This window comes from Ambystoma mexicanum, chromosome 10 (assembly GCF_040938575.1).
Source record: "Ambystoma mexicanum isolate Mex_15411 chromosome 10, UKY_AmexF1_1, whole genome shotgun sequence".
In the NCBI taxonomy this organism is placed as follows: domain Eukaryota; kingdom Metazoa; phylum Chordata; class Amphibia; order Caudata; family Ambystomatidae; genus Ambystoma; species Ambystoma mexicanum.
Window position 1 is genome coordinate 1,188,422,893 of NC_090932.1, and position 23,226 is coordinate 1,188,446,118.

General features: G+C 43.5%; 1 protein-coding gene across 2 annotated transcripts in view; it reads right to left on the minus strand.

Annotated features, from left to right (window-relative positions):
* Nucleotides 1–23,226, minus strand: part of CCDC60 (coiled-coil domain containing 60) — an 879,096-nt gene that overhangs the window by 60,467 nt on the left and 795,403 nt on the right. Inside the window, exon 13 of one of the 2 annotated variants that reach the window (XM_069619174.1) lies at nucleotides 10,183–10,317. The exons of the other annotated variant lie outside the window; for it this stretch is intronic. Coding sequence (XP_069475275.1) covers nucleotides 10,183–10,317 — 135 coding nt within the window. The remainder of the gene's footprint in view (nucleotides 1–10,182; nucleotides 10,318–23,226) is intronic. 2 annotated transcript variants of the gene reach the window in all.

The window sequence follows — 23,226 nt, forward strand, 5'->3', positions numbered from 1 at the left end:
TCATCTGGTGTAGAGGAAAGAGCATCAACCCAATTGACTGCTCTCCCACACATATTGTTCTATACCTGACCCATTTATTGGATTCAGGTCTAGTGTTCAATTCCATTAAAGTCCACCTAGCGGCACTTTCTGCATACACCACTTCCCAACTCAAAGTGTCGTGGTGGAAGATCCCTGTTATAAAGGCCTTCATGGAGGGAGTAAAGTGAATACACCCCCCGATAGCTGACCCAGCTCCCGGATGGGACCTTAACGTGGTACTTACCAGACTCATGGGCTCACCTTTTGAACCCATGCACAAAGCATCTCTTAAAGACCTCACTCTTAAGACTGCTTTTCTAATAGCTATCACCTCCATCAGGAGAGTAAGTGAACTACAGGCTCTTTCTGTTCTAGACCCCTTTGTTACAGTTCACAGAGATAAGGTGGTTCTACGCACTCACCCAAGGTTTGCTCCGAAATTCATCTCAAAATTCCACGTAAACCAGTCTATAGAACTACCAGCGTTCTTTCAAAATCCTTCCAACTTGGGAGAAAGGACTCTGCACACACTAGATGTCCGCAGAGCGGTCATGTTCTACATGGAAAGAACCAGACCACTGAGGAAGACTAATCAGTTCTTCGTCTCGGTGGCAGCAGGAAGAGAAGGGGATGCAGTTTCAAAGTCCACTATTTCTAGATGGATTGTTCAATGCATCACTCTCTGCTATACTCTTGCTAAGAGAGAACTGCCCTTTAGGCCAAGAGCACATTCTACTCGAGGCACGGGGGCGTCCATAGCATTCATTGCAAATGTTCCCCTTGAGTCCATCTGCAAAGCGGCTACCTGGAGTTCTGTGCACACCTTTACAAAACACTACTGTCTAGATGCACACTCTAGATCTGACTCCCAGGTGGGACAAGCAGTATTAAGACATCTTTTCTCTACTGTTCCTTCTCATAACCCACCGCCAACTCCGGGTACTGCTCGCTAGTCTATGCACAGCATGTCATTCTAAGCAGATTAACAAACATCAGAAGACAATGCATTACTTACCGTAAAAGCATTTCTCATGGTTGTATCTGCTTAGATTCACATGCGCCCACCCTTCCTCCCCGCTCGGATGGAAGGAACATAGACATCCTTTTCTATATTTCTCTCTTTTCTGTACTCACTCACGTCTAGAAGGCTCCCTCAGGGCAGAAAAATACAAACAGAGGGACCTCGACGCGTGAGGTATTGTGGGTACAACGCACGTCACTATAGGGATAGTGTTACAGACACGCCTTGTCGACGTCCCCTTTTCGACTACGAAAAACAAAATGCAATACTCCGCAGTGACCACTGGATGTCGGACCTATGCACAGCATGTGAATCTAAGCAGATACAACCATCAGAAATGCTTTTACGGTAAGTAATGCATTGTCATGTGTATTGGCCTACGCCAAGTTGTCTAAACATCATGCGCGAACAAACTGCACGGCAAGGTCTTGACCTCAGAGAAATCAATGTAAGCCGCCATCTTGAATCAAGCCGCCATTTTAGGTTCTCTTGTTATGTAGAAGTCACCCTGAACATCAAAATGGAGGCCAAATGACATTTCGAATAGATTCTGGCCATTGTGACCTCCGTACAGCTGAATGATTAATATGCCTGCAGGCTACTTGTCGGGGTCGTGAACTGAGACCTTGTCCTACATGTAAATGTACTACTTATATCAGCGAAACTAATCAAAATGCATATATTAATGGTTGACCTGGCAAGGAACCCTAGACCAGTATTGTATTTCACAGAATGGTTAACCCGCATGAGGGTTGGCCAAGGGCTGGACGAATTGTATAAATGGCCCGGGTATTCCAATGTGCGGTCTCTCACTGAACACATCGAACCCTCGTTGAAGTTCGTTATGTTATACTGAGAGCCGAATAGCTATCTGTTTGTCAGTTGACTTGGTAACTGTTGTAGCTTGAAATAAAGTACTCGTATGTTTCTTTGTAACCTCTGTTGGTGTGTTTCCTTTTGGGCTTCCCGGCCTCATATTATTTTTCTGTTTTCACAACTGGACAAAGCTACACTCAGTTCCTCCCAGAAACAAGAGGGTTGATTTGAGGTACCGACTGATGCAGGCTGATGAAGGCTCTCTAAGTTCTTGTCCCCATTTTTCCGGTCAGTAGTGGTAGCTGCAATGTTGTATTCCAGACAGGCTTCTTGCTACGCATCAGCCTCAAATATTCTGAGTAAGGAAGATTGAACTCTGGCATCTCTAGGCAAGAAAGTTTACGCCGGCTCTGCACTGCAATTACTCCAGGCTAATGCTATAGTGTTACTGGAGGCCACTAACCAAAGAGTCTGGAGGGATCTATCAGAATTTGAAAGATTTGTTCCACCTGAGCATCTCAAACAATTTAAAGGAGCTCAAGCGGATGCTAGAGTGATTGCCCAGGGTCTCTTAGTGGCTGCAGCTCATCATGTGAGCACCTCATCAAAAAGGAGTTGCCACAGGTGTGGACACCTGCAGGCAAGCGTGGCTTTACGCTACTAAATTTATGAAGTCCACAACAAGGTTCTCGGTCTTTCCTGTGATGGGATAGATTTATTTCATCATTCCACTGATGATGAACTTTCAAAAAGAAAGCAAGCACCCTCATGGCTAAATCATCAATACCTAAACAAACCACTCCCTCAACGGTGGATTCCTGATCATGCTCCTTTGCAGGATTTCAAGGTTGTCAGGACAGGAAAGCTAAACAACAGGGTAGATAAACAACTTTACACAGAAAAAAGCAACAGAAGTATTCTGTTCTGGGGTTTTCTCCCTCTCAGCCGCAACTTTTGGAGCCTCCCCTACCACAGATGAGAAGCACAAAAAGTTATGGGGTGGATCGGTCTCACAGTACTCTTGTGTGGGAGGGGGATTATTTCCCTTCACATCAAGTCATGGCAAATCATCACTTCTGACCCGTGGATGATTTATTTGTTGTATATATCTGATTTCAGAGCCAGCAAGGGTTTCAGATTACCCCTTCCCCCGTCCTTCCTTCCAATCCTCCCCTAATGCAGGTTGTATCCCCTTCCTTGAAGGAAGACTATCAAAATTACTTGAGATGAGAGCAATAGAGGAAGTGCCAATCCTAGAAAGAGGACCAGGGTTTTATTCTAGGCTCTTTACGATACCAGAATCGAAACCAGGTACCTCTGCACAACCAGCCAACTTCACTACAATTAGAAGAGCTAGAGAAACATCTAAAGGTGGCACCCTAGCATTCATCTACAAATCAGACCTAACCATCAGAGAGATAGAACCCATACTACTGCCATCAGCGGAGTTACTTACAGTTAAAATGTGAATATCCCCTTCACGCACTATTACTGTGCATAAGATCTACAGACCTCCTGGCCCTCTAGGAGCATTTGAAGAAGACATAACATCTCTTCTGAATACCAACCCCAAACCTGGGACGCAAATTATCCTACTTGGCGACTTTAACCTGGGCCTCAATGACCATAAAGATACTAATGCCACCATCCTAGCAAACACTATCGTGGAAGCTGGCCTTACCATCAGGAACAACGGACCCACTCACTCCAAAGGCCACACTTTGGACTGGGTCGCAGATATTAACTGTACCACCTGCATCACTGCCACTGAACCATGCATCTGGACTGATGACCATCTGATCTCATTCACCATCCAGGATATCAATGGCACCACCAGCCCTCAATAGATGTAGAACGAATACAACAGTCACAAACCTCCTACCGCTGATCCATCCCATTACCAATCCCACCTACCTGCCTACTGATCCTATAGAACTGGTTGATCTGTACAACAATACGATCAATACAGCTATAGATACCATCGCGCCTCTGAAATTAAGCAAAGCTAAACCTCTGGCTCATCTCAACACGTGGTTTACTGCTAGCCTAAAAGCTCTGCACAAAGAAAAAAGACAGGCAGAAACTAGTTGGAAAAAAAAACCTGTCGACGCAGAATAAAAATCTCCTCACCTCTCTCACCAACAGATACAAAAAGGAAATTGTTCACACTAAAAAAAACTTTCAATGACAGAATTAAAAAAGATCGCGCTCGCCACTCAAGAAGCTATCTTGCAAGAATTTGCTAACAACCAAACCAAACCACACAACCAATTCAAATTCAGGTCAATTTCTACCACTGAAGCTGAAAGTATCATTACCTCACTCAAACCTTCCTGTTGCCTTGGGGATACATGCCCAGCTTCCATCATTAAAGAAGCTGCCAAAGGCCTATCTCCGTTTGTTACCACCTTTATAAATTCTTCTTTCAAATCCTGTTCTGTACCGACCAACCTCAAAGTTGCCTGGGTACTACCCCTCTTAAAAAGCCTAAACTGGACCATAGCGTCCCGACTAATTTACAGGCCTATAACGACAGTTCCGTTTCTCCTTTAAATCTTAGCTAGAGCTGCCTATCTACAGATTCAATCTTATTTGGAGACAAACAACTTACTAGGCACCTGACAATCTGGTTTTAGACCAAGACATGGGACTGAGACTACCCTTCTCGATCTCAAGAACCAATTAGACGAACGGAAAGACAGAGGAGAAATTTACATTCTCCTACTCCTACACTTGTCAGCCACTTTCGATTTGGTGAACCCACAAAGTCTTATGTAACCACCTGAAATCGGCTGCCAACTTCTCCACAGAGGCCACTACTTGGATAAACTCTTTTCTAGATAATAAAACCATAAGAGTCTTTTCACCCTCCTCTGCAGCAGACCCAGTACCCATCACATGTAGCGTACCACAGGGATCATGTGTCTCCCCTACTTTGTGCAATATATTTACAAAGCTGCTCTTTGATATACTTGACAATCTGCGTGTCTCATACACTAATTATGCTGATGACACCCAAATCCTCATCCCTATCCAGGGAGATTATGAGAAAGACAAAAGCCTTATAAACAAAATATACCAAATTATACAAACCTGAATGGCCACCCATGGTCTATGTCTTAATGATGAAAAGACCAAACTCCTAATCATAGGGTCCACCAGTAAACTAAACAAACTCCCTCACCAATACAAATTCATCACCATTGACGGTATTAAGAACAAAGTTGGCAAGGAAGTAAAAACCTTAGGTTTCTACTTAGACTCTGCTCTCAACCTCAACAAGTAAATGCCACAGCATCTGCAACAAGTTACACATGCAAATTAATTTACGCATGTAAACCATTTCTAACCATAGAAAGTTGCATCGTGATCGCACAGGCACTAATCCTGTCGAAATTGGATTACTGCAATGCTCTGTATTTAGGCACTAGTAAACATAATACTAACAAACTTCAAACCCTCCAAAATAATGCCCTAAAACAGCCCTGGGTCTGTTCTTAGGGCATTATTTCATATCTGAGCAAAGAAGATCATCCAAATGGTTAGCCATCAAAGACAGAATTAAACTGAAAACACTAAACCTAACATACAAATGCCTTAACAACAAAGCACCGGCATAACTTACAGAGGAATTCACCAAGCATACATCTGAACGTCCTATTAGAAAGGCTCAAACAGTATCAGAATCCCCAACTTTAAATACAAAAGAACTGGAGGATCCAGCTTTCCAGTCTTGGCAGCACAACTCTGGAACTCTATTCCGGACACCTAAGAACCTCATCTTTCTTCCATTCATTCAAAACTAATGCCAAACATTTGTTACACTCTAATGACTGCTGACATTTAACTCCATGATCTGTATATATGAATCTACATTGTTTGTACCTTTATGCTAATAACTTGAACTACCTAGGACTTGTATATATTTTTCACTGTACCTCTTGCACATGTACTCATTATTGTAAAGTATCCTTGTATATACATCTGCTATCCTGTATCTATCGTGTTATGCTGTAACCTAAAATGTCTTACAAGCGCCCAGATGCTTGATGGCCGGTGGGCTCTATAAATAAATAAACAGACCAATACAAATACAATATTTCGGATTTGGCAGATTCAACCTGCATCTCAGCCAAGAGAAAAATTCAAGATGATCACTCCAGCCCCGATCCGGTCCAGATCCGGTCAGCTCTTCAGCAGGGAGACTGGATCTGTGCTGTGGTGTTCAAGGATATTTATCACCAGATCCCAATTTGGACTCCTCATTGCATGCTTGTATGTTGGGGTCTCCACTTCCAGTTTCCAGTACTTCTCTTTGGCCTGAATTTTGCACCATGGGTGTTTACCAAAATGGTGTGGGCTGTTGTGGCCTTATTTTGCCTCCAGGGGGTCCATGTATACCCTCACCTGGAAGAATGGTTGGTGAGGGCAAGGTCCTTCACCACTAGCATAACTATATCTCATTTCACAATTCACTAATGAATCATTTCATTATTCTAGAAAAATATATTTACATTCATCATCAATTTCAAGTATCCTTACTGTTTCTCTAACATTTCCGACACCACCATCCATACATTATGTAGGGCAATCCTTAGACTGATGCTACCATAGTTCATACAATACTTTGAGAAGGAGTTATCCCCATTTGTTGTGGAACTATGCACAAATCACCCCAACAATCGAACAAAGACTTCCCACAACCTGTAAGTATGTGATGTGAGCTTTCTCGTGCCACAGGATTATTACATACTCTACATGTCCGTCGTGCATGAGAAATACTGTTAACTAGTCCCAGGGTAAATAGTCAATCCTTATTAAAAAAAGGAATCAGCGTATGCTCACTACTGGGCATTTCATGAAATAGAACTGACGTTTAAAGTATTTATATTGCCTAATACAGTGATCAGGATATCCTTTCAAGGATTCCATGTGGGTGTAGCTGTTGACCCAATCCCAGTCTTTCAATTTCTTTTCAAATTCCTTTGTTAGTGCAAAGTAATCATGGGTCCAGTCTGGTGTCCAGTCAATGTTTTCAAACAATTCTACCACAAAATTTCCACATACGTACAGACTATTTCCTTTTCCGTGTTTCATCATGACATTTCCCATTTCGTTCAACAGTGCACTACTGGAATTTTTCCTGGCCTTAATGTACAAAATACCCCTATATTTCAGAACTACTGATACGAGAGACATTAGGCCAAATTCCAGGCGTATTAGTTCAATTCAGACATACCTTGCCAGTCCCAGGGCAGATCTCCAGAAGTGCCCTTTGATAGATTTTGGCCACTTAAGACAACTCATATTCAATGCCTCAAGGCCATAGGTAATCGTGGGCACAAAACTTTATTTGTACAACATTTGTGTTCCTGCAAAACTATATCCTGTCGTGTTTGTTGTACATTTTTTAAATGGCAGTGTCTGGACAAAAGCTCTCCGACTTCTCTGGTTCTTCAGCTCTATGTATCTGTTATCTCCATATTCACACCTAGATACCCACTCAATTTCTCGTCCTCCAATGATAAGGAAGGCAGTACTACACCCTTTACCATAGCACACTATTTTTGTTTTTTCAAGATTAACAACCGGATTGTTGGTATTTGCAAATGTATGAAGTTCAGTGGTTGCTCTACACAGACCCACGAACGTGTGCTCAAATAACACGATGTCATCCGCATAGGACAGTCATCGAACCTGCTCTCGGCCCAATTTGGGTGGACTACAATTAACACCCTCCAGCTGGATTGAAAGGACAGCCATGTAGATATTGAACATTTGGGGGGCCATCACACATCCCTGCTTTACTCCCTTGGTGGTTTGTACCTCCTCCGTGCTGGGATGGGACGTAGGAGTAAGGAACGTTATTCACCATAGTGACTGCTGCAATCCCAGTCCATAGTCCCCTTTGCTCCATACTCCCTCCCCCAATGTCCTTAAAATGCCTTAGCTCCAGTTAGAGTTCAACCTTGGAGGGAGGAAAAAGACTGAGGTGTGAAGCCTGGAGGTGGTGCTTGACGAGACGGGTCTTGGGAATGTTAGCCCTGCAAGGGGGAAACTCTATGCCACTGGTCAAAACCTTAGCCTTCGCTGAGGGAACCTTGGAGCGAACACTGGTATTGTTTTTTAGCCCCATTGAAGGATCCTTGGCCCTGTGGGTATTGGTGTTAGCTTCTAAGTGGGAATCCTCAGCCTTGCCGGTACTGAAATTAGCCTCTAAGTAAGGAACCTCGGGTCAGCCCCGGTATCCAGGTTAGCCCTACTCTGGGATCATCTGGACAAGTCACAGTAAAGCAAGAAATGAAATGCAGAGCCAAAGAAGCCTGTTTTGAACACTTATTTGGCCACAGCCTCAATCCTTTTTGATTCCCTGTCTGGGGGCAAGATCGGAAACGCATTAGGGCATGCTCTGGAGTTGGGTGAATGAACCACTAGGGAGTCAGCAGCTGGTTGGTCAAAGAAAGTAGAAGGGTCTCCTCCGGCTGGCCAGTACTTCCTAACAATGTTCCTGTTCAGGGAAAGGACAGAAATGGGCTACTCCCAAATATCCAGGATTGAATATTTGAAAAATGTCCTGGCAGGCAGAAAAAGGTGGTCCAGCTTTGGCTCCTTGATGGGTCCAGTATCGGGGTTTTCAGAGCCTTAACGGCCCCTCTCAAAAGTGCCATGTATGTCACACATTCTGCGTTGGGGTCCACTAGCACCCTTTCGTTGAGGACCTCATCCACCTAACATGACCTCTCCACAAAATCATCCCTGGCTCTAGAGTAATGTTCTTCCAAATCGCCAATATCAAAGTCATTACCCCGTTTAGGAGCACATCCACATTCCTATGTGATTCCCTGGTTGCATCCTCCACTCCGAAACCAACAGGATTTCAGCCGTCTGGCATCATCTGCGGTGCCATGCCAAATTCGAGGCGCAATCTTTTTGGACAGGGTGGAGAAGTCCCTGCCAAGCCGGTCTACGACCACAGTGCTCAGTTTATCCAGCCCTTTTGGGATGTCAGGTGCTGTTGGTGGCTTACTGTCACGTGGTGCTTTGTCTCTGGAACCGTGATGGGCAACTGCCAAGGTGGTAATGGGGTGGATGCCCCAAGCCATTTCTGCATTTTGGTAAACATGGCCATCATCTCTCGCTGATAGGACGCCAAGTCTCTGGGTGTCACAGGCAGCGGGTCACTGACTCTAGCTGTTCTATAAGGAGCCCTAGTGGGGACTCTGTCCTTTCCTCTTTCTTCCAGTCACTATGCTTGAAGGAGTGGGATTCATTCCTCAAGTGCATACTCTACTTGCATTTCATTTTGGAGCATGTGGAGAGACTTGGGCTAGAGTCCCTCCCCCGCGAAAGCCCACTCCGACTCCGAGAAGCTCCTGCCACCATACGTAAACGTATGTAGGCTTTCTTCTGAAATCCAGTAAGAATTGCTCTTCCTTTCTAAATTATAAATGTTTTCACAACCAAGAATCACATATACAGCAATCCGTACGCACACACGCACATTTTGAAATGTAACCTGGGAGCTGTGTCAGAAAACACATGTGGGACAGGGGCTGAACTTTACATTTTGTTACTACATATGTATGTATGCATGGATGATGAAGAGGATGTAGGACTTTGTGGATTTTGTGCAGTCATAGATATCTGCCCTTCATGGAGGTACTCTCATTTATTGATTAACTATTTTGTCTCTGCTGTTTGGGCTTTGTCTGTCTTTCATTCTTCATTATGAAATAACACATTTTTATTTTATTTTTTTTAAAAAGGAAAATTGAACTGGAAGATGAACTGACGTATCAATGTAAATATTCAAAATCGCATTGGGTCAATGCTGGATCTTGAAGTCTCTCATCATGAAGCGACAGCTGAATGTGGTTTATGCTTTAAGATAGCTTCTGCATGTCAAGTGTCTCAGCATGGACTGCCTCAACATCAGGGGCGTTGCTCCGTCTGGAACAGATCAGGGGGTAAGCTAATGTCAGGATTGGCGGGACTCGGGGCTAGCTAGCATTTTGGTTGTAGCACATGAGCTTCTATCTTAATTGAGATTGCATCCATTGCATTATAGGCACCTTCCATCCCACCAAAGCTCTGCTGTGCCCTGAAGACTCCTACAAGGCTCAAAGTGTATTGCAAACTGTTCTGCGATACGTCCTGGCAACAGGGAACTATAGATCCACAAATAATACCATGCTGCCCCAGATCATTCTATAATCAATATTAGCATGCTGCAACAGGTGTCTCTGGCTGACAAAGGGTTATTAAAAGGAACACATACACCAAGTCAACAAACATACATGCCCTGGCATCTGGCAAAACTATACCAGTTCTCCGCGTTGGTGTAATCCTTCCCTTCCTTCACAGGATGGAACGGCTTCCGTAACTTCTGCAGGTCCTGATGAAAGCACTTGATGTTGTCCAATGAGTGAAATTTCTGGGTGCTGAATTCTTCTCGTCGCCTGATAATATTTAAAAATATGAATGTCATTGTGGAATAAAATGTGAAAACATTGTACTTTTGTATATGTTTACTGATTTGGGAATATTCACAATCATTTTGCAACTACTGTATGCCATTATCAGTAGTATCCATTAACTCTGTATGTACTTGATGCTAATTTGCACAGTTCATATGTTGCAACTTTGCATTTTAAATGCAGCAGGCACTTTATTGCAAATTTGCACAGTTGAAAAACTGCCATCTAGTACTGGCCCCATCTATGCTACTTAAGCCGGTCGATAGCACAGCGAGAATAGCGCTCGCTTTGACATCTGTGCAGAGCCTGCTGGCGCAGGTTCGCATCTCGGCAAGGCCAAACTCAGCCTTTTATCCTTCCGAGGTTTATAAATGAGCACCGCACACCGTGGGTAATTATAAGCAGCGGTCAGATGCCTGAGGGTTCATAGCGCTATATAAATGCTGAATTATTATTCCATTATTATTATTATTAAATTACATATGTATATCTGCACCTGTTCAATCTCAGCATGCAATGGTAATGAAACAATAAAGCAGCACTGTAAATGAAGCACAGAGTTGGATCTTTCCCTGTGACTCTTTATTCAATCAAGCGCAAACCGAACTCTCGGGCGGAAGCCCCGCCCATCATAACACGTGGATCGCAGCCCACTCAGGAAATGACAAATAGAAAGGTGATGCGGCTCCTCTGGATATTAATGACAATAGAAATGGGACATTACATCTCCCCATTCCTAAACATAAAATGGGGGTGGTTAGTTAATTTCCTCTATCCATCTTGATGTTTTGCGTATTGATTTCCGTGATGGACGGCCTGCAGGTGGGTGCTCACTTGTGCTTATGCAGTCGCTGTCATCAGCGTCTGTCTTCTTCTCGGTATTCCGAGTCTACGTCAGATGAATCTTCTGCTCTTGGCGAGTCAGTGTTTGCTGGGTTTCGGTCGCCCACGAAGGTTCGGAAGAATGAGGATTTCCGAGTGATGGTGCCCTTCAGGCTTGCAGCTGTTATCATTGACCCCTGTCGGACCAGGACCTGATGGCCTATTTGGATGTATCTTGGTTTTGCATGTCTCTGAAGATCTGCATATTCTTTCATCTTTGTTTTGCTCTCCTCGTCTTTCACTCTTGCAGTGTCAATGTAGGTGTCAGGAAGGGCGGCCCGGGGTTTGTGCGGTAGTGTCGTTCTCACTACTCGTCCAAACATCAGGGCGGATGGGCATTCCCCGGTCAAGCTGTGAGGGATAGTGTGCAGATGGCTTGCATGAACGATCCGTTAGTAATGGAACAAACTTGGAGGGCCCGTTTTAGGTTGCTCATGAATTTCTCCACCATTCCATTTGATTGTGGCCACAGTGGAGTGATCTTGCGATGCTGGAAACCAAGATGTTCTGCGAACATGGCGAAGTCATGTCCGCTGAATGGTGGGCCGTTGTCTGACTTTGCTATTGATGGAATCCCATAGTCTGCAAAAGTTTTGTCTAGAGCTGGTATTACTGCTTGGGCACTTGTGGAGTGGATGAGGTGCACTTCGGGGAACCGGGACATTTCATCGACAATCACTAGTACATACTTGCCATTTGAGGGGCCCGAACATGTCAACGGCCACTTCGTCCCATACTTGCAGAGGCATCGCTGATGTTTTGAGCGGCTCTGGGAATGTACCTGGGGCGACTGCCTGGCATGCGATGCACTTGCCTAGTAGTTGTTCCACCTTCTCGTCCATCTGGGGGAACCATACTTTGGTTCTGGGTTGCCTCTTGGTCGACACTATTCCCCTATGTCCCAAGTGTGCTAGCACTTGTTCCTGCATTCTAGCTAGGGTGATGATTCTGTTTTCTTTTAACACAAGACCTTCCTGCGATGTCGATAGTGTGTGTCTGATGAGTTTCAATGTGCGGAAGTGTCTTTCTTCGCTTGAAGACAGGATTTGTCCCGGGTTGAGTTTATTGTGCCACTGATCAGACTTCAGGCACTCCTGTATTTTTTGAAGTAGTTGGTTCTTCTTCAGGGCTTCAATTAGTTGAGCCATTGTGATGGATCTGGGGAGTGCGTTGCTTATCAATTAGTTTATATATTGGTTTGATGGACTGACGTTCATAGTGAGCTGGAAGCGGGTAGCTGGACCTGCACAGGAAATCCGCTGGGCTATTTTCCTTGCCGGGGTGATGTGTCATTTTGAAAGAGTACTCTGTAGCCTTAGTCCCCACCTTCTGATGCGTGGCAGCATCTTAGTGTTTGGTTTGCCATAGATGGTGGTGTGAGACTGTTGGTCAGTGATGATCATGAATGGGCATCCATATAAGAACAGGTGGTAGTGTTTGCATACCCATACGACCGCTAGGCTTTCTTTCTCCGGTTGTGAGTATGCGCATTCGGTTGCTGAAAGACTGCGGCTTGCATAGGCTACAATACGTCTCGGAGAGTCTGGTGATGCTCCTGGCTTGGACTGCGCTAGTATCTCTCCTAGCCCCACTGGACTTGCATCTACTGTCAGTTCAGTGTCAAGATCCGGATCATAGTATGCCATGCTGGATGCTGACGCAATGCGCTTCTTAACTTCCTGGAAGGCTTCTTCGCATTCATTTGACTAGTGGAATTCTTGATGTTTTCCCGTGAGTAATCTGAGAGGCGTGCTTATTGACGCAAAGTCTGGAATATAGCCTGTGCAGTAACTCGCTATTCCCAGGAATGAACGTACTGCTGACACTGAGGTGGGCGTGGGAGCCTCCACTAGCACTTGCACCTTTTTAGGGTCTGATTGTAGGCCGTTACTTGAAAATATGTGTCCAAAGAATTTTAGTGTTGACTTGCTGATTTCGCACTTCTCTGGGATGAGCGTGAGATGAGCGTCTTCAAGGGCCATGCACACTCTCCTTAGGGTGTCATCATGTATTTCTTGGGTGATGCCAAAGATCAGAATGTCATCACTATAATTCAAGCAATTTGGGATGTGCTTGATAACTTGTTGAATTTCATTTTAAAAGATTTCAGCCGCTGATGACACACCAAAGCTGAGCGTTTTGTATCTGAATAGTCCCAGTTGTGTCGAGAGTGTGGTTATGTACCTTGAAGATGGATGCAGTTCAAGCTGGTGGTAACCCTTGTTTAAGTCCAATTAAGAGAATACTTTTGCCCCGTGAAGTAGGTGCATCATGTCCGTTATCCTGGGGGCAAGGTGACTTTCTTTTTCTATAGCTACATTTGGGGCCCTCATGTCTACACAAATGCGGCTACTGGTTTTGTTCTCCTTTTTGGGCATGGGAACTATAGGAGACACCCAGTGTGTGGGTCCTGACACTGGTTCAATGATATCTTGCTTTAGCAGGGATTGAATTTCATCTTCCACGTGCCTCTGGATGTTGAGGGGGATGCCCTTCTAGTGCTGGGTCATCGGTGGAATGTGTGGGTTTATGTGTAGTTTTATGTTTGTATCATATCCTTCGGACTGGTGGTGTGTGCGGACATAATTTGGTACATTATGTGAATGAGGCCCATTTGGATGGCTGACCTGAAGTTCAATATGCTTCCCCCTGGTACTTCAACTTTTATGATGTGAATATTGACCTTTTGGCTTTTATCCTTATATTGGCATCTGGCCGTGAACATGCCTCGGCAGTTGAGGGGTTTGTTTGACCCATAGGGGTAGATCAGGGTGTCTCCTTCATTTTATTACTTCTTTGTGATGAGAGACTTGTATGTGTCGTCATTAATCACATTAACCGTGGCTCCGGTGTCAATTAGGAATTCCTTACTCTGGCCGTTTAGTTGTAGCAATAACGTCGGACTGTATTCTGCGGCAACGCTGTTTCAAATGGCATGGACGTATCCTCTCTTGTGGTCCCCGCTGGATGAAGATGACAGTCTTGTTGCCATTGTGTCGATTCTTCCCGATATCTAATTTTTTGTCTCGGTTTTCTTCATTGGGGTCGTGCCTGCTTCTTTTGCGAATAGATTGTTCTGCCTTTTCTTCCCGCTATCTGTCGGTGAGTGAGGGCTCTCGAGATGTGCTGTGGGAGCGGCGCCTGCTGGCAGTAGGTGAACATTGCATGTAGGGTTGTGGGCTTTCCCGTCTAGAGTGGCGGCCATCTTGCCTTCTGGAGTCTCTGCCGGTTGAAAGAATGTAATGTTCCTACAGACAGACAAAGTTGTTTTCGCCTCCACATTCGTCACATTGATAAGCAATGGCCGGGCAAGGACCAACATGTGGGAATTTGAAACCGCACCTGTAACATTTCTTCTGTTCTGCTGTGTCCCCTGGCATGCGAATGGGGCACACTGTTGCTGCCGAGGCGGACTGCATAATTTTGATTTTGCCGAGGGACTCTGTTTGGAGGGTTAACGCAGAATCAACTCTTGCTAGCTGTAGGATTTCTTCCAGCGTTCTGCTTTTTTGAAGTAGCTTCTTGTAGAATTCAGGAGATTCGCAGCCCGCTATTGCCTGTGATTTGAGTGCTTCATCTGTCGAGTATCGATCGAAGTCACAATATTTTGCCCGCTTTCTCAGTCTCATTACAAAATTATCCATGTTTTCACCTCTATCTTGGGTGGTGGTGTGAAAAATGTGTTTCTCGTAGTCTACATTTCTCAATGGTGCAAAATAGTGGTTCAGGGAATCAATCACGCCTTTAAATGTGTCTGTGTTGCTTTCTGGCAGCTCAAATGCAAGGTCTCGTACCACCGGGCCAAGCGAATGCATCAAAATTCCCCTAAGCGGCGTTCCTTGCGAACCCCGGAGGCATCAATATATATCTGCAGTTCTTTAAGCCATTGGGCCCCTCTAGGCGCCAAACTACTGGTGTCTGAAATGTCAAATTGTGACATAGCCTGTAGCTGTATCGGTGCCACTCTCTGCCTTGTGGTCCTGGTGGCGAGGTGTGGAACTGGATTGAGGGTTCTGCAGACTGGTGTCTGCTTCATTACTGGACATGATGGCAGAAGCGGGGTGCACAGGTTCTCACCTTAAGGTTTGTGTGAATGATGACTTTCGCGCTTTGCTGCTGTGGGGAGAACCTTGTTGTCACATTGGGAGCCTCTCATCTGGGCACGTAGCTCAATGGCAGATTGTAGTGGTGTAAATGGCAATTGGGACTTAATCCACTCTTGGCAGTTCGCCTTTGTGATGTAGTGTGCTGGCGGTAACGTTTGTGCTGATCATTTCCTCTGTCGCGGTGCAGTTTAGATGCTAGTGTGCAGGATCTGCTTTGGATTGTTCCCTTTGGTGGGAAACGTGAAGCGCGCAAGAAATGAGGCCTGCCTGGAGCGCTGTGATGAGGCGGCCTGTGCATCACGCGTGCGATGTCGCACAGTGGTAAGTAATTACTTGTCCCTTTCTGCAGTTTAATATGGTGGCAGGATGCAGCGCTCTCACCCGCTTTGGCGTATAAGATGTTCGGCCACGTGAAGTCTCAGGCTGTGTCAGTTTGGGTGTCTGTCACATGTGTCTTCAGGCTGGAGCTCCAGAATGGGCAATGTGAGCGGTAAGCAGGGTTCTCAGTGATCTTTCATCATTGAAGAATCCTCGACACCATTGTTCAATCTCAGCATGCAATCGCAACGAAACAATAAAGCAAAACTGTAAATGAAGCACAGAGTTGGATCTGTGTGTGTGACTCTTTATTCAATCAAGCACGAACTGAACTCTTGGGCGCAAGCCACGTCCATCATAACATGTGGGTCACAGCCCACTCAGGTAATGACAATAGAAAGGAGATGCGGCTCCTCGTGATATAGATAACAATAGAAATGGAACATTACAACACCCCAAACAAAAAGTTGTGTTGACACGAGTTATTTACAAAAAACATGCACCAAGCACTCTCACAACTTTTATGTTTAAGTCCACAGTTGGTAAATACAGATGCTTTATATGGATAATATTTGGTTGTTGGTGCAGGGGTGTTTAACAATTGTAAATAAGCCAGCAATTCCGTTTAGTTTTGAGCATTGGTCAGAAAGTCAAAAGGTTTCTACATAATTTGCAGGGGTCTACAACCACGTTTTATCTCCAGAGGGGAAATCTCCATTTGCATATCAGTCTGGTCCGACCCACCTGGGTTTGTTCAGCATCGAAATGCTAAGCGATTCCCCTCTGAATAAGAGTATCTACTGCTATTCCAAACATGCGTTTCTTTTTTTTAGTGAGGTTTCGCTGTGATGCTGGGAGCTGGACTGTCATTGTGAAGGGGATAATCAACTGGATATTTCTGCAAATTGATATTTTTCTGGACATCTTGGTGGTTTTTGTTTTTGGTGGGTAAATGAGAGGTTTGATTGGAACCAGTGGCCAAGCTTCTTCCAGATTTTTCTTGGGTAATGACGCTGTTCTTCATTCTTGTGTCCAGTCAAATGGTCAGTTCTTCTCACTTTTGCTGAAAGCCACACTCACCTTTAACTCCCCGCCAAACCTCTTTACCAACGATTAAATGTATCAGGTATTTATTCAATTTGAGGAAGAAGCTAATAATAAAATAATGAGAGGGAGTAAACAACACTCCGGGAATAACCATTCAGATCTGAGATTTTTTACTGAAATAAGGAGCAACCTATGAGAGGTCACAGTAGAAGCCACGCCTGTATTAATGAAGTATAAATGTAGCTGTAGAAGGAGAGAGGATCCTTCAGGAGGCATGCATGCCTGCTTGTGATGTCTTGCTAAAATGCAAGTTCTTATGAGGGAATGCAAAGGAGAAATGCTGGCTGGTGGAAGGCTAAGAGCTTCTGGGGAAAGTTGGAAGACACTAGACCGGAAGCAGTCCATTGCTGGAAACCCTGAAGAGAAGGCTAAACAGGGTGTAGAGAAACACGCTCCCACACTTTGCAGAATTAAATGTACAAGAGCTTAAATCCTCCATCAGTGACCCCAGGGTAACGGGATAGAGAGGCTGACCCAGGCAGCAGGGCATACTATTGAATGCCTGTCAAGGACTCTAATGGGGTGGGAGAAATGCCTATCAAAATACCAGTAAACAAAACCAAGGTCCAGGAGCTACGTTATGAACAACAACATAGGTCCTCAAGAGACCTGTACAATGCCTGAACCAGAACCAAGAAAAGGGGGGACATGCTGAACAATCAGAACTAAACCCAGGTCTAGGAAGAACCTGCTGAACAAATTGCAAGAGGGACATGTTAAGAAGCCCGAGTTAGAACTCTGGACCATGGATGATCTGCTGAACAAAGGGCAGGAGGGGCCTTTTAAGGAAATCCAAACTAAACTAAGCTCCAGAAGGGACTTGCTGAAAATCTATATCAAAGCTAGGGCCAGGAGGGACCGTTTGGCAAGGAAGACCAGAACCACGGTCCAGGAGGGGCCTGGCGTGAAACCTGAAAAAGACCCCATGGTCCGGAGGTATTTGTCAAGAAACCTAGAATGGACTTTGGTCTGGGAGAGACCTGGGAGTATCCTGAATATATGCAGGTTCAAGAGACACCGGCTATGAACACTGTGTAGTAGAGACCTACGGAAATTCCTGTAATGCTAAAATAAAATCTTGGCAAGAGTCTCCAAACCAAGCCGGGGCGAGATCCTGAAAGAGCACAGCGAAAACAGGTCAACAAAGTCAGACCGGACTGTGATTAAGTGGTTCAAAAGTCTAACCCCGTGGAGGCATTTTCTGGTGTTATTAGAATAGAGCTGGACTTGCAAAAAAAGGTTTTTGAACTTTTACTTGGGTAGCACTATGGACCACTTCTTTTATACTAGGGTAGCGTGGAGGATAAGGACTTTTAAGAAAAGGGAGTTTAACTTTCGTTGGTCATCCATTTGAAAGACATGCTCTTTATAGGAGAGGTCATATCTGGAAGAGACAAAAACTTAAAGTCATGGGAACACCATGGAGGGGTTACATATACTAAGCCCCTTTACACTGTCTCAATCAATGCACAGTTTATTTGAATAGAGTCCTATTGTTTGTAGTTTTACTTATGGGGCCAGTAGGCATTAAACCAGGCTTACCCTATCCTTGACAACCTCTTTAAATAAAAATGATATGTGATTTAATATCTTTTGTATTACTGCTTGGCCCACTACATTTTTAGGTCTTATCAATTGCAGTTGTTGGGCCAACACTGATCTTAGGGATCTGGCATGAATGTATGTAGTGGTTGAAATGCTCAATACTGTAGTTTGGGCCAGGCCCAGCAAGCATTTCCACATAGGCAAATGGTATATGATTCATTGTTCTATGGTTAGACATTTCAGTTCTCCAGTGCAGGAGAGATTCTGAGGCATAAGATTATCCCAGCTGCCTTGTTCCTTGCCAGTTGGAGTGGATAATATATTTCTTGGGTCGAACAAGACAACGACTATTGCAACAGCCTAGCTTGCATAACATCAGAGATTGCTTTATCTAAACTTTGTAGTTGACATCGAAGAGTGGATGATCTATTTTATAAGATGCAGTTTGCAATGGCCATTCAAGCTCACCATGTTTATTTGGGGATGAAGTTAAGAGAGTACAAGATGGCAGTCACATATTTTTCTTTGTTTTACAGTTTGCGTGTATAGTAGCACCTAGAACTGAAGGCCCTCATTTATAATTCAATGTCCCTCAATAGTTGATGTTCAGAATTTAAGTTTTCCAAAATAATAACTATTTTTCTGTATAACCAAAGGCAGTTGTCATTTAGTCACCCTTGTTTGGCTACTAAGCAATTTGGGATTTTGCCACTGTCAAGTACATTGTTGGGGAGGTAGACATCCATTTGAGAATCGGGGGCCTAACGTTTAAAAGCTAAATCTTCAGTCAAAGGTGGTGTGTATATAGTGAAGAGACATAAAGAATGTACTCAACCTTGAGGTACCGTACAGATAAGCCTTTTTGGGTTTGATACAAATTGGCCAGGTGTTACTTAAATGGAATGTTCTTGAATGGACCCAATTGAGGGCAGTTATTCATAGGTCTATACTATGTTTAAGGTGTGGAATTAATATGATGTGGATGCCTCTGTTGTACTTAGCTGGCATGTAAAGAAGGTGCAAAATACACAGATTGTTGCTGTTGGAAGCTTTGATGATCTCTTTTATGATGGAAATGACATGTTTTCAGTGCTTCTGTTGGGGCACAAGTCCTGATTTGAACAATTCTTTGGACATTTGTTTTTAATAACACATATCCGGTATTAAACATTTAGTGCACATAAACAAAAAAAGAATAGAAATAACGGTCAACCTTAAGTAAAATACAAATAATTGAAACTGTAGAAAGAATCAAGTGCAGTAAAAGTGAAAAACAACAAGCATCCATTTGAACTATAATCGAGTGTCCATATACGGCAACACTTTGAGCTTGGGCTTTGACAAACAATTGGCAGACCGGTGGCATCCACTAAATGCCAGAACTGTTCCAAGCCTCTTCTGCAACCAGTTCCGAAGTCACATTTAGTATACAATCATCTTCAAACTAACAGTGGGAGATTGCCCTGGCACCATCCAAAGATTATGCAATCTCTGTTCATGACTGAACACCACTCACCTAGTTGTGCTCTCTACAGGACATTTAAGTCATGCAGTTTGATGTTTCCCTGATCATAGTTTATTTTGGAGCATTAACAGGGCTTAGGTTTTGAGGGTGTCTCTTGGTTCTCCGCTAGGTGATTTCTCAATGTCAATTAAAGTTCCTTTCTTCTTGCAATAGGGCGTATTGTTAGGATTTGCAGAAGCAGAAGGTGGCTTTTCCGTAACAAGATGCTCCTTTGTACCTTGTTTGCTATTTTGCTTGCTTCTAGCACTCTATTCACAGAAACGGACTGACATTGTGTAAGGGTATAGAAATGGATTCTACCTTGCTGAACTATTCTGATGTTTTCATCTTTACATCTCTGTTCTGTCCTTTAGTTGACGTTTCTTCACGTAGCTGGGCCCTCTCTGCCATCAGTTCTTTAGCAGAAGTAAAGGTAGTCTGATGTTTTGTTCTCATTGCTCTATGGTCCCCTTTTAGCTTTACAGTAATTTCGATTTCTGGAGTTTAGAACCCAGAACGCTCTATGTACCCTGTCCATTAAAGTGTATACTGTTTTCAACGTTTTCTTTTATCCTGTGCTTTTCAGGTGGCAGGTCCCTGCTCTTCGTCCATTCAGCCTGTGTATTTTGCTTTTCATTAGCATTCACCATTGTGTGGTTAAATGGGATCTGACGAAGGCAAAGGGTTTTCTATAGGGTCATTGACAAATGAAAGCAATTTCTAAATCATTCACAGTTATGCGTTTTAAGGTTCTTCGTGGTGGAAGGGTGATTCTTCTATTTACTTCCATGTGGTAGGATTTCAAATAAATGAACTGGAGAGTACGTTGTTGTCGAAGGGATGTTTGTGCATCTGAATGGTGCAAGTAAAATTACACCACAAGTACCTATCTCTGAATGGGGCCAAATGAGAGGTTTGCAGGATGAAGTTGTTCATAATAGTCAAGTTGTCTTGGGGAGGTTTGTCCTTCTAGCAATCAGGCCACAGGTAAAAGCCACTAAGAAGGCCAAGAATAACCAAGCTAGTTGTGTTTATTTGTAGAGTGTTGACAAGGTTAGTCCATTCTTCCAGAAAGGACAGAATCATTAATGAGGGTCCACAAGGGAATACCATTGACATTTTGAGATTAGCATCTAAGAAGCACTTGATTGGAAGATGTTCAATTGAACAGCTAGGTATACTCTGTATGGTTAAGCATTTAATAGTTCCTGAATGGATGAGGCCAAGGACCACTCCTGGTTTGCAGTTGTGGTGGTTTGTTAGCATCTTGGAAACTTTCCTTAGAAGAGTGTCTGGTATAATTGTGGGAATCAAGTTTCTGTGAATAACTAGGGACCAAGATGGTATTCATTTATCATCTTCAATGTGTTAGCTTTGTTATTTGCAGTTTTTGGATTTCTGGATTAAATATTGTAGAGGTGTTTAGTTGTAAAACTGTATCTTTACTGTATCTTTATTTTCTGCAGGTTGGGAAGGATGTGCATCTTAATGTCATTAGTATTAGTGAGTCATTGGGGTCTGCAGTGTTCCTTTTTCAGTTAAGGGTTAAGATTGACTATTTCATAGCATGGGATATTGAGTTATGGTATAGCACTGCATTAGGTGATGTTGGCTGCAAAGTGCGTTAAAACTCTGCTAAAGAAACAATGCAGTTTGGGAGGTTGAAAATTGGTTCCAATGACCTCATTGTTTTATCCTGCCCATGCTACCCTTTGCCTTGGTTTGTTTAATGTTCAATTTATTTTAGCTATCACTTAGCAAACCATGATCGAGGAAACAGCATCTGTGACAGGTTTATGCTGTATTTATACTTGAGCACCTTACATTCACAAGAGCCGTCCAACTTATCTATGTGTGGTAATGTGGTTGTCAGGCCTGTGCTTTTCTGTTACTTGGGGACAGCTGGCCCTTTGCTTGTCCTGCACCATTTGGGTCCTAGTGAAATAGAATAGTTTGTTGTCAGGCATGCTCACTATGGCTGAGTATATTCTACGTCAAGGAACCCGAATGTGAAAAAAAAACTGGGAATGAGGTTTCTTCCAGAGGAGATATCATAATAGTGACCAGCATGGGGTGCTGAAATGGGCACTAGAAGTCCATGATGGCATGATTATTAGTGTCCACAGAAAATATTGCCTTAAATGTGAAGTTTAACAATCAATTGTCCAATGTACCTTCCATTTATTTGTGCCAAGGCTAACTGTTATCTCAACAAAAACAGAGACATAAATAGTACAACTAGTTTTAATATTTGTTTCAGAACTGGGCATGCACAACACAATAAACAAGGTTTGTGTAGTGGCAGTATGCAGGAAAGACATTTTCCTTGAAAGAGGGAAGGAACACAGGATGTTAACTTTCTCTTTTACACACCTTTAGCAGTGCAAACAGTGGTGACAGGTCATTATTTTGAGTGGAGGGACTGAAACATACTATACTAATAAGCGTGGGAAAGCAAGGGTAGCGTGGGCCCACACATTAACATAAGGGGCAAGTGTGGAGGGTTTCCCCCCCAGGCATTGATAAATAATGGGTTAGAATCGTGCATCTTATAGTACATAGGCAGACACAAAGTTGTAAAGTTTTCAACATCAGATATATTTATTTTTTTAAAAAGGGTTGGATAAAGGCCTTTCTGTCCCTATCATAATGAGTTTCCATACCTATGAAACTAAAACTAAATATCAGTCTGTGTCTCGTTACCTAACATATAAACTGTCCTTGTGTCCAAAACAGACCCTCACACTAAGAAATGAATGCCTATGGGTGCAAGTAAATGTATCTGACTTATATTTTGGCACAAAAGTGCTCATAAAAATGAATAGATGAATCCAACAGAAACAGTCTTTTCCAATGTGGAGCTCTTGGATCCAGATGGTGAGTTTCCTTCCCCTGGATATTTTAAGAAAGATGGCAAAAGTGTTGCTTTCAAACAACAGCTTCTTAAGCATGGCACAAGTCCCTCTTTTAAACAATAGCTTATTAAGAATGGTACAAGTGTCTCTTTCAAACAATAGATTCCTAAGAATGGCAAAAGTGTCTCTTTCAAGAAACTGGTTCTTATGGATGGCAAACGTGTCTCTCCTAAACAACAGCTCTTTGAAGATGGCAACACTGTCAAAATTGTCTCTTTCAAGCAACAGTTCTTTTGGCCAACAAACATTTTTCAGGTATACTTCTTTATCATATACTTTGCAAAAATAAGTATGTTTCCTTATACAACTGTAATGGATCTCCTGCTACACCCTCTGGCAGGAATCCTCTTTCTGAATCTTACAGATACTCGGGTATACTCTCCTGCCAGGTATCTTTCCACTCTTGATGTAACTTTACTGGACCTTCTGGTATACTCTACTGCCAGGAATCTCTTTCTGGGTCTTAAAGATCTCCCGGTATACTCTCCTGCCACGTATCTTGTTTACCAATGTT